Genomic DNA, 12,772 nt, shown 5'->3' on the forward strand with positions numbered 1-12,772 from the left:
CACAGAACAGAAACGATTCATCTCTGCTAGGCCCAGCCTCAGATCCCAGGAGATTAATAAAAACAAGTTGGGAGTAACTTACACATGCCCAATCAATAACGCTAACAGTTAATACACAAACAACAAATAGTTACTTAGCCGTATCAATACCACTTACAGCTGTGGCCTTGCTTCTGATCCTAGGAAAACAGGTTGGCCAGATAAAGTCCTGGTAAATTAGATCACTCTAATTTCAGAGTCGAAGCCCTGGTGGTGTCGTGGTTACCCATTGAGCTGTGTGCGGCACAGTTGGCGCTTCAAAACCAACAGACACTCCGAGGGAGAAAGACTGCGCTTTCTACTCCGGTAGGGGCCGCTATGAGTCAGCAATGACTCGATGGCAGCAGGTCTGGAGAGTTTAGAATGCTGGGCCGACAAGGTGGACACATACGCTTCAGAGCTCTGGTTCCCGTGGTCTGATGTTTAAGAGGGAACATTGCTTACAGTTCAATGAGAGACGGGGACAAATGTGCCCCTTCCATCCACCTTAAAAACTCTACCACTTGTCATGAGGATGGTCCTGTGCCCTCATCTGTTGGAGAGATTAGATTAGATGGGATTAAACCCCGAGGGATGCTGGAAGCACACCAGAACGTCTGCTCTCCTTCCTGCCTAGTTTGGACCACTGTAAATACAACTTGACAGGCTTTCGTAAATCAACTTAATAATGTGTAGCACGCGTGCTTTCAGATGCCCAGTAGCTAAACCACATCAGCTTTCTTAGGAAGCCTTCTAGCAACAGGCAAAACACAGTCCCGATGGCTACTGCCCAGAGTGCTGTGTGGAAGGGAGATGGTGGCCTTGGGTGGCTCACTTCACAAGGCTCATCTAGCTCCAGGGGAAACTCGGCAACGAGTGTGGGGGGGTGCGGGGCCGGGAAGAGCGGGAGATGAGCTTTTAAAATAAGCTCAGCCGTTGTTGGCGAAGCCATATGTTCTCATTATGGAAGCAGATGAGAACACAGTTCCACTCAAGCTGGCGTCCTGATGAGTTCCAGGTGCGCTGTCGAGCAGCCCGGGGAGCTAGCAGCCTAAGCCCGCAGAGGACTTCCTCACTAGCCTGGCGGCTGTTTCGCTGCAGAGTCTATGGAGGCCAAGGGGTCTCCCCTTTCATTTTAAATGGGAATTTTTTTTGGAAGGTGGGGCTTTTTTTTTTTAAGCAAGGAAATTTCTGATACATCAAAGACTTCTTAAAAAGGTGAGAGTCGTAAAAAGGTGAGGCTAGCAAGGTCTGGATTGAAGACTTCAAGGGTTTAGGTTTTGTTTTTAAAGGATGAATGGTCATGGTTTATGGATCTAGAAGAGGGCTGGTTGATGCCCTTAACTAGTGCATGTATTTTTATGGCCTGGAGGATTGCTGGCTGACCAGACCCCAAGTCGTGTTCATGGTGGCTGGGTGTCAAGAGCAGACATGCTTTAGAGATGCCCGCCCTTCCCCAGACCAGTCCCCAGTCTCCATGGCCGTCTGTGCACTTGTTCCTCAACATCCTTCCAGTCAACTTCGCTCCTTTCTCTTCGGGAGGTCACAGTCAGTTTCAGATTCTTGCAAACAGGGCCCTGAACTAACAGGATTGCAGAGTGGCCTTTAGTTTCAAACAGTTTTCTTCCCTTACTCGCAGACCAAATGATCAAAAAGATATATCATCAGACAACTATGGAGGGCGGACAGTCAATCGAGGACAGATTGGTGTAGGTCCTTCCATGTGGCAACATTAGCCACTAAGAAAAAGCAGATGACTTTCTGTTCTCACCATGATCCTCATTTCAAGAGCATAAATTTTCATGAAGAAATGTTTCAACACCAAAACCACATATGTTAATTCCCTTTATTTAAAAAATATATTTGGGGGCAGGGAGGGGAAAAAAAAGAGGACCTGATGCAAAGGGCTTAAGTGGAGAGAAAATGCTTTGAGAATGATTGGGGCAGGGAATGTGCAGATGTGCTTTATACAATTGATGTATGTATATGCATGGATTGTGATAAGAGTTGTATGAGCCCCTAATAAAATGTAAAAAAATAAAAAATATATATTTGGGGGGAAGGGAGGGAAAAACAAGGAGCTGATACCAAGGGCTCAAGTAGAAAGAAAACGTTTTGGGAATGTTGATGGCAACATATGGAAAAGTGTGCTTAATACCATTGAATGATGGGTTGTCAAAAGATTTGTAAGAGTCCCCCAATAAAATTATTTTTTAAAAATATAAAGATATTTTAAGGGAAAAGAATCAAGGAGTACATGGTTATTAGCTGGCTAGTGTTCATCTAATACAATCATGTTTTTAGTTATGTCACGAACCATATCTGATAAATATTTACCATCTGAATTTACTTCATGAAAACTCCTTTTACAATCCTCTCCACTAAGTCTATGCACGTAAGGCCTTGTATTAGTCTTCCTAACAGCAGTTACTCTTCGCTGAAAGCACTCCCTAATCCTAAAACATGTACCTCAAATGGTATAAGACAGGGAGCAAGATTCTTGAGGAGGGGAAATAGAGAAGTTAAACTGTTTTGATTCTAAATACTAATGAAGCTATGAGAAAATGATGAAACCAAGTCTGCCAAGAGCTAAAGAGAGAGCTTGCTCCAATTTACATGTGGATTAACACCAGAACCCAAACCCTCTGGCTGTCCAGCCAATTCCAACGCACAGCCACCGCGCAGGGTGGAGTGAAACCGACCCAAGGGTTCCCAGGACTGTCACTTTATGAAGCTGACTGCTAGCATCTTTCCCCCACAAAATGGTTGGTGGGTTTAAACAGCTCACCTTTCCTTTAGCAACTAAATGCTTAACCAGTCACCATCACACCAGGCTCCTTTTGAATTAATTAAAAAGCAAAAAGAAAAACTTTCAAACTCATTGCCATCTGGCCATTGTCCAAACAGATGCAAACTGAACCAATAGGGGTGTAGGGTGGTCCCTGTGGGTTTGTCTCTGAGACTGTAACTGTGGAGAGCCTCCTCTGTCTCTCTCTCCCTCATAGTGCCTGGTAGTGCTGACTTCTGACTCTGTGGTTAGCAGCCCCAAGGGTAACCACCACGCTTCCAGAGCTCCATTTAGCGGTGATCAAATTAGATAGATTTGTTGATTCGTGGGGGGTGGGGGTGGAGGTAGGACATGTGGTCTTCAAATAGCCTTTTGGCATTCGGGTGCCAATTTGTAGCATCATGCGCTGCTGTGCTCTGAAGATGGTCATAGCCAAAAGGGTCGGCGACTCTAAAGCAGATCACTTTGCCCAACCTGGACACTGATTTCTGATGCTGAATGAATGGTCTTCCTTCCTCCCACTCCAGTCAAAAAAGGGGACCATTCTTTCCTCCTTCCTAGGGAGACTGACATCATCCCACTTTACTAAAAAATATTTAATATCAATGTTTTTGATGGAAAAATGTTTTCTTTGGCCTAAGTCTCTGACATCCTTGTATCTTATCTGCTACTCTCTCTGTCACGGTTAGTCTAGGTGACATTACTCACTGACCAGGCCTCTACCTGCATAGGCATCACAGATCATAAGAGCAACTCTTTTTAATGAGAAATAAATGCCTTCCATGCCCTGATCAAACCACAAGTTCCCAATGACAGTGTGGCGTAAAAGATGAGAGAATACATCCATCACTATGATGTGTAAGAGAAAACCAATTCACTCATGTGGGCAAGAGCAAAACGGAAGAGGGAGGGATTTAAAATACTTTGTGCTGTAAATGGCATAGTATTTTTTCCGCACTACGATTGGACAGATAAGCAGGTTAGTGTTCCTTTGACATATCCATTGGAATGGAATTGTTCAGAATCGTGTTCCTGCCTTGTCTGCATCCCCATGGCTACTTGGGTAATCCCTTTACTTGAGGTGAAACAATGCAAACCAAGAGCCCTCACCGAACCAGCTCTGTGGCCCTTCTTTTACACAGTATTGTTTCTCTTAGATGTAAATACCATGCCATGGAGAATCAGAACCTAGCCATCCACTAGCATTCAGACCTAAGTACAGAAATGAGGCAGATTTAAAATAAATCTCCAAAATGGAGACCCCAAATTAGTTCTCATTACCTCTAGACAGCTATTCCATTTAGTAGGTTTACCTTTTTTTCCCAACTAAGCACACACCTATGTCCTAACTGGCTAAACCATATTTGATTTAGACACCAGACAGTTAAAACTCAATTCTGCAAATATTTGTGTGTCTACCAAAATGACAAGAGACACTCCTTCCTCCTAGGAGAAAACAAAATCAACACTCCTCTCATGACTCTACAACTATATTTCTGGGACATAATTTGACCTACAATATAACCAAATAGAACAAGTCAATATGTAATCAAAATAACAAAAGTCACTTGAAATCGCACTCCAAGTATTTGTAGCATAGAAAGGAAATAGAAAAAAAAGAAAGTAGAATGTGCTATTTCCAAACATGGACTAACGATCAAGTTTGCAAAGATTTGGGAGTTCTTTTCGCATGCTGTTTCTAATTGAACCCATCCATCCAGAGATTCCTTACTTGTAAATGTAAAATGTAACAAATATAGATGTCACATAAAAACCTTCAAATAAGCATTCCTATAATGTTGTCTCTAAAGTCTCCATTTCTTTTGAAAGCCCAAATATGCATTTCAATACTATGATTCTGCATCATTTTTTTCTAACCTGGATATTTTAAATTTTTCTTTCTTTTAATAAAAACTTTTTATTGTGAATTGGGTGAAGGTTTACAGAGCACACTGGTTCTCCATTCAATAGTGTACCCACATTTTTTGGTAACACGAATTTCCCCATTTCTCGATATCCTTATTTTTCTTCCTTTTCTAACTCTTCTGAACTCTGTCCTTGGGTAAAGGCTGCCCTTTTGATCTTAGAGAGTGGATTACTCTAAGGTGTGTGTGTAGTATGATTGTTCTCTTCCATACCTGTCTATTGCTTGGCTGAAAACAGGCCCTGGGGAAAGATCAGCTCTAGACCTGTCAGGCAGATAAGAGTCAAGTCTCAGGGGTTCCATCAGCCTCTATCCAACCAGTACACCTGATCTGTCTACAATTTTGAGTTTTGGTTCCACATTCTTCTCCCACTCTTATCCAGGACTTTCTAAGGCGATCCCTTTCAGAGCAGTTGGTGGTGGTGACTGGGCACCATCTAGTTCTTTTGGTCTCATGGTCATGGAGGCTGATGAAACCAATACTTTTTTTCACTGTCTCTGTTAAATACACAAAAGTCTGTATGTATAGACTAAGTGAAGAGTAGCAAGCTCTTGAAGCAGTGACAGATGGGGGAAGAACCATGCAAATAAAGAATTGGGAGGCTATTTTTCCTGTTTACATCTCTGAAGTTTTCTAGTCTATGTACACAATCAAGGGGTCATTCTCTAGTACATTGAGAAACTAGGTAATAAATCCTAATTAAAGGAAGGCTTTTCTAATTCAGCACTTCCTTCTGATAATTCACACACAACCAAACCCAAATGTTACTAGTTTCATAAAAGCAGTGGTTTGGATGCAACAAATTTTGACCCTAGCTTAGCCAACTACCAAGTTAAGTGAACAGGGAAACACTGTATTTGAATTCTAGTTTACAGAAGTAAAAAAGGGAGAAGAGGTGAACTCTTGTCTCACAGATATTATCACAGAACCAACTACTTTCTTGGATATACCTGACAAAGCGTGCATCCTCAATAAGTATTTGGAAAATATGATAGAGTTTGGAAGCCGAAGATCTGGACTTTCATCAATCTAGGTGTTCATCCATAGTACTTAAACTCAAATGCTATTACCAGGATACAGCCTACAACTTAGCTAGGGGACTTCTGTAACCTGGGGATTTAAATACCTTCAATGTTTTCCAAGGATCACCTGAAAGACATTAGACCCCTACTAGGAGAACTAAGAGATACTTTTCATGACTGTGTAATATTGAATATTACCATGCGAGAAAATTAGCCACACTTCACTTATGATATTGTGCTACTTTGAGGATGAATCCTTGGGAAATACATATATGTCATTATTTCTTCTTTTGTAGCTAGTCTTCATTTGTATACATGCATGTCCATCAGTTTATTATTTACCTATAATAGAATCACTTGGTCAAGATTACATGCTAAAATTAGGCTCTGTATTTTAATTCCACAGGCTCTTCACTGCGCTCATCAAAAACAATGATAATAAAGATGATTTGGAGAAAGTAACAAGAAAAGGTTCATAAAGATTGACATGGTAGGTGATCAAGTATGCAATGCAATGAAAACCACATACAGCTACCAAAGCTGTCATCAAACTAGCTCTTCCGAGGTCTCAAGGGAAAATGTAGTGCGAATATTATTAATTTATCCTGGAAATGAAACACCAAAGAAAGCATAATCTGTACAGTTCAGCTATTTAGACCCATCGATCATTTTCTCTTTAGTAACATTTCAGAAAAAGAATTATTTAGACATTTTTGGACCTAGAAGAAATGAAAAAGTCAATAACGTTGTACAAAGATGCCCAAATATAAGGTATATGTGTTCTATTAGAAACAATAATAGTATCCTACCTCCTTAAAGTTATCAAATGCTGATAAGATTATTTCATGTCCGCCTCTGACAAGACAAACGGCTGCCAACAGTTCTAAGACAAGGGCTTTTGTTCTGTACAAATGAGAAAAAAAGAAACACTAATCAATGCAAATGACACCAGGATGAATCAGCTGTTCCTTCCTCCCAAGATGGATATATTTCATTTGTTTGTTAAAGCCTTTACTAACTAAGGAACGGTTAGGTTAAAGTATTTCTTCAAGCCTTTATTCACTGTGAAATGTGTGACTTGTCTAAGATAGTAAACTTGAAAAGTATGTTTTCCACTCTCAACATAACAAATTACTCACCAAGGAAAACTAACGCTGAGAAGAACAGTCTCGTTCTCCCTATTACCAGGTGACTTGGTGAAATGTGGTTGGAAAAAAGAAAATCATTAGGGAGCTAAACACAACAGGAGACTTGAGCCTGTGCAGGAAAACCAACCACTGAGTAAATATTTTGTGAAAGTTTTGGAGCCGAGGCAAAACATTTGCCTAACAACTTGGAAAAAAAAACCCAAAAAAACCAAAGTCCTTCATTTCGAATCTGTTCTTTTACAGATGGCTCCATAAAAACCTCCCAGGCCAATGCAGGTTTCCATCACCTATTCTTTATATGCAGAAGATCTGGAAGGAACTGGGTTACAGCTACATTACTATAAAATCTTCCTCTGGTTCAGAAAGGAAAGCTCCCTCCGAAGGGTTTTGCAAAGGAGAACCTAGAGATGCGTTTTAAGCTTGCAAATCTATGGAATGTCAACAACATCCATTGTTTCTTTGTCTTGGGACCACTTCAGTTATGTCATCTTTCTCCAGTAAGAAAGGGCACTTCCAACCTCTTAAGCAAAGACCTGCTGGATAGTCACAAGCCAGCTGTTTTCTTATTTGCATTAATAATAAACAATAGACGGCAGGGACATACAAGTATGACTGGCAGGGAGTCAAATAAACCAAGGAGGCAAACACAAAGTTACCAAGTTTTCATCAGGTAAACATGGAAACAATATTCAACATTTAAATTGGAATTTGACGATTTTGCAATGTATTTCAAATCAGAAAGGATCTTATTAATAATCAAGGGTTTGTTTGTTTTTAAGCTGAAGTAAGAGTTTTGACATAATCAGTCTATACAGAGGTATCTGATTAACATGAATTAGACATCTGACCTGCAGAATGACTTCTCAGAATGGGAGATAGATCAGAACAGTAAAACCAGTCAAGGAACACATGTTTGGGAGGTCACCTGGGAAGTTCATACTACATGGGCTGGCCTACATAGAGAGTAATATGCATCCATAGTTGTGGTTGTTTCCCATTGTTTGATAATAAAAGTCATGCATGTAGAGGTCGTGAAGGAGTGGTTGCAGGACATAGGTTCTCACTAGCTTTCAACACGAGCTGGTGCCTCTCTTGGCCCTCTTGCTTCCTGGCAAGTTCACCCTCTCCATCAAATCCAACAGCAAGGATGTTAAGAATGAGGCTTTGAAAGAGATACAAACTTGTGGGTGGCAGTGAAGTGTCAAAGCGGTCACCGGATGCTCAACTCTGCCACATGTAAGAATGGTTTTTGGCTGAAAGGAAAATCCTACACAGCCAAGAAGTCTAGAGCCAATCTGATTTCAGAGAGACACACTCCAACGTTTCAAAACTCTAACTTGAGTAAGTGTGAGCTAAAACCAATCACTGTAAAGTCTCTTTCAACTCGCAGCAATCCTAGAACAGAGAACTATCCCTGGGATTCCCAAGGCCGCTCTACCTCCCAGAGTCACTGAGGGGTTTAAATCACTGACCTTACAGTCAGCAGCACAAGGCTGGCGCACTGTCCCAGCAGGGCTCTTTAAGTGTTAAGCAGCTCTCTGCTTTCCCTAGTGTGATGTAGACATGCATAGTACAAAGCATGCTTACCTAGGATTCTTGTTGTTTAAACTTAGGGCAATCTCATTGACAGCATGTGGATGAGACATGACCATGTTGAACCCATACTGAAATTAACACAGGGAAAAAACAAACAAGACATTAGATTTAGGAATCCAGTTAGGAGACTGTCAATGTTGATTAAAAAACAAAACCTGAACTTTCTGTCTAACGCAATTTATATCATATTAAGTGCATTTCTGTCTCTGCTACATCAGTATCAGAACATAATTTACCATTGAAAAAAAATCAGGAATGATGTTATTATCAAGCAGATTACCCTATTATGCAAACAATATTTCCATTCTTTATAAATGAACTGCATGTTTTTCCCCCCTCTATTGAAATGGTAAAGACATCTCTGAGGCTGTGGCCTGACTCTGATTTTCGACCTTGGCGCCTCATTTAAATCACCTCAGAAGAGTCATCAAACCACACTGGTTCCCCAGGACTCATTTTCAGGTCAATTTACCTATTTTTTTCAATGTGTGGAGCAGTGCTGACAGCCACTGCCTCAGGCCCTCTCTCTGAGAAACATGGGACCCAGAATCGGACCCACAACCTAGGAAAACCGCCCTTCCCTGGGGCATGTGGCCTCATCCTCTGTAAAGGAACTTGGTAACAGGTTCAAGAATTGTTCTTAATTCTGTGGAAATGAGTAACTATCCTCTCTTTCCTAAGCTCACTTTCAGCTCCTAACCCCTTTTTCCCTCTTACATTGAGACAACGCAATCAGACAAAAAAAAATCCTCATAATCTCTCACCCACCTGTGGGTCCAGCTACACAGACTCAGGGCTTACCTCTTCCCCACACCTAGGGTGAAGTGTCCTATTCTCCAAGGCCAGCACTCTATGGCCTAACTGGTCCCACTCCTCACCTACTCTCAAGCATGGTAGTGCTCCAGCAAGTTTCCCGATGCTCCATCATTTCACCTCTCTCCGCAGACTCTTTACCATGAACATAAAAGCGTGATGCAAAATTTTAAAAATCCCAAAGGCTTTCTACGCCCCACTTGCCATCAAGTTGACTCCAACTCAGGGAAAACCCACGTGTGTCCAAGTCGCACTGTGCTGCCTTGGTGTTCCACGGTTCGTATTGTGTAAGGGCTTTTTATCTAGGCTTTTCGTCTGAGTGCCCCTGCACAGGCTCAAACCGCCAACCTTGTAACTAGCAGCTGGGTGTTAAGGGAAAACACCATTTCCGAGTGTGACTAAATGCCTATTCTGCACGACACGTTTCCTGGCTGCCTCATTTAAAGCTGCATACACATCCCTGGCACTTACTATTCCCACCCCTAGTTGCTGGTGCATCTTTCTAAGGTACTTCCTTGCTGAGGAATCCTTCCAAGGTACTTAGTAACAGGGCTCAGGAGCCGGTTGAAATCTTGACTCCGACACTTGGTAGCTATAGGCACACCTCTCTGGGCCTCAGTTTCCTCATCAGTAAGAAGGGGGAAGTCTTATTACCCATCTCATAGGGCTACTGTGAGGTTTAACCAAGTTAATAGGCTTCAAATCGCTAGACCTGCAGAAAGCACTAGCTAGGATTTAGCTTTCATTACCACCATCATTTGAAGCTAATCTATTTTACCAATTTACTTATTCTTCATCTGTTGTCCCTCAATAGAAGCTAAGTTCGTTGGTGCACATATTTTAACTAATGCTGCAGTCTCTGTGCCTGGAAGAGGTTTGGGCATGCAGCAATTGTTTTAAATGTATTCACTGACTGAAAGAAAAGCTGATTGCATCTTTCTCTTCCTACATTCAATTCAACACCTATTTTGGGTCAGAACTCTGCCCAAGTCACTACCTTAGACTCACCCAAATCACCCCAAGTAAGTTCTGTTTTTATACCTGAATAGCTCACCAACCTATACTTTTTAACCCTGTCAGTCCATGCAGGACACTAGACTTCTTCCACTCTGTGGTCAGAATTCACTCAACCCATTGCCTCCCCCAGAGTCTCTCAGAGTATGGCCAATCTGCATCACAACTCTCACAGGGTGGTTGGGAACCTCTGCTTTTAGCAAGAATTCTCCAGGTGATCCTGTAACTCAGTCGAGCACAATGAATTCTAAGTTCTTGTTGTTCACTACATAGCCCAATGAGAGATAGCGTTAGTTTACTCAATCCTACCCATCTAAAGATGCTCCCCGGCCAGAGAGTTACTTTGCCATTAACCAAATGGTCTAGGAAAATACATTTTCAGTGTAGTGGAAAACAGTTCTCTCCTTTTAAATATATTCTAAAACATAAATGCTAATTTGAGGGTGATGAAGTCAGTCTTGAATACACCCAAATGTCCTTTAAACAATGGAAACTCATTAAATCTTGGTATATACATCAAACAGAAATAATAATAAAAATTTTGAGAATAAGACTGGATTAGGCCTAGTTCAGGGTCTTTTATAGAGTCGAGCAACACACATACCTGGTAATTCATGATGGCACGTAAACACATGATGCACACATGTACGTCATCCTTCTTGCTCACCAATCTTGAGTTTTTCAGGGTTCTTCTGCTTGGCAATGTATTATACCTACAAATAAAAAGGGAAATCTCCATAAAACTACAGGTTATTCTCCGGGCACAGGCGCTTAGGAAATGAGCGTTTTCTCTGCGTTTACCTGTGCCACTCTGGGAACTGCAGTTCAAAACCATCACCATGAACCCACCAACGCCAAGCCACCTCCGCAGATAGCCAGGTCTGCGTGCTCTGTGTGCTGCTCATCCTCTTGCCAAGCCAGAGGCCCACAGGTGAGGGCCCTCCACCTCACCCACACTAGAGAGCAAACCAGACCGACGATGGCAGATTTACCAGCAATTCCATGCTCCTAATCAGCAGGCCAAGCTGAATTTGAAGCCAGAAGCATGGTGAACCCAGACAAGACGCATGCAGTTTAGTCTACAAGCAAGTGCAAGGGTGGTGAAACTTAGCTTATCTGTAGAACTCATCACCTGATCTGAGTTTAAACTGCCCATTGCCATTCCTGTTCTCAGGAGTGCCTGCGACTTGAAGCCTAGGCATGCTTGCACATGAGCAGATTTGAAGCCAGGCCGAGATCTTGGACCCTGAGGTCTTAGCCGTTACATAAACACCTCCACAGCCTGATCTTTTACCCGAAACCCAGCACGGCAGCTTAGAAGGGACTGTGTCTGGACGTTAATGGGAGACGTGTTCAGAGTTAGCATTTGCACTATGGACCACACACTGTTAAGCAGTCTGCTTTCTCTTTCTTGGAGGCGGGGAGCCTGCACACCGATGTAAGGTGATGCAGATTTCAAAAGCTGTCAATGCCTTTCAAGTAGTCGAGGCTAGGAATGTTCCACAAGGGAAGCTACAGCCTCTCCTTCTGGAACTGAACTAACGAAAATGTTTAAAGGACCAATAATTAATATCAACGTGCTTTCAAAAGCCCCACAGGTGCCGAACAGAAGCTAAAAAATGAATTGACAGGTCCAAACCGTGCAACTGAGCAGCTGTCCTAAGTTTCATTTTCGGTTAAAAAACTATCAAGCAGGAAAGAAAGAGTGTTCTTTCACTTAAGCCTAGTACTGAGCCAAATAGATTTTTAAAAGCACCCAATCTGTCACTTGCCGCAATAGACCTGAATATGTAAGATTTCATTTGCTCCCTGCTACTCACAGAAAGGACGTTTTTAAAGGGGGTAGGCGAGTGAAGTTTTATGCAAGGATTTCTGCTTTATTCACACTTGGAAATAAAATTTCAGTGGTGGAAGCTGGTCTAATTCACTCTTGAATGAAAAAAAAAAGAGGCTGAGATTTGAGGGAGAATTTCAGCTTCTGCTATTACTAAACCCAATTTCAACATCTAAAAATACTTCCCAATGTGTCACTTTGCTACACGCTAACTATGAAGGAAAACGCAATGCGTGGATGTCTCACAGAGCCTAGTGCAATTTCAATGAGTGTCAGGTTACCCAATAAGCAAGTTACACATGGACTTCCCTGTGCTTATTAATCTGTAGGGACATTTTTCCTATTTTTTCACCACCTCAAAGACTCTGCTTCTAGGCACAATCTCTGACAGGGGCAGAGTACCCAGTAAGCAAGGTAAGCACAAGCAAACCCATGCTTACTGGGTAATCTACCGCTGCCTTTGACTAATGACCACAAGCATATGAGATTTTTTTCCTTCTGCATCAGAAGTTCTTTCTCTCCCTCTACTAACCTTAACTTCTTTTATCCTCAGGTTTGCCTTTCTTTTGTGGAGTCACTTGTAAGGTACACGACAGAGAGTTCTCATTTTTCAT

At 41.9% G+C, this 12,772-nt stretch overlaps 1 protein-coding gene across 7 annotated transcripts in view; it reads right to left on the reverse strand.

Moving 5' to 3' along the window:
• FMNL2 (formin like 2) overlaps positions 1-12,772 on the reverse strand; it is a 336,609-nt gene that overhangs the window by 56,226 nt on the left and 267,611 nt on the right. For all 7 annotated transcript variants that reach the window (XM_075529752.1, XM_075529754.1, XM_075529753.1 and 4 more), the window contains 3 exons: positions 10,929-11,037; positions 8,489-8,565; positions 6,563-6,656 (listed from right to left, as the gene is read on the reverse strand). In XM_075529752.1, coding sequence (XP_075385867.1) covers positions 6,563-6,656; positions 8,489-8,565; positions 10,929-11,037 — 280 coding nt within the window. The remainder of the gene's footprint in view (positions 1-6,562; positions 6,657-8,488; positions 8,566-10,928; positions 11,038-12,772) is intronic.

Source organism: Tenrec ecaudatus, chromosome 13 (assembly GCF_050624435.1).
Source record: "Tenrec ecaudatus isolate mTenEca1 chromosome 13, mTenEca1.hap1, whole genome shotgun sequence".
NCBI classification, from domain to species: domain Eukaryota; kingdom Metazoa; phylum Chordata; class Mammalia; order Afrosoricida; family Tenrecidae; genus Tenrec; species Tenrec ecaudatus.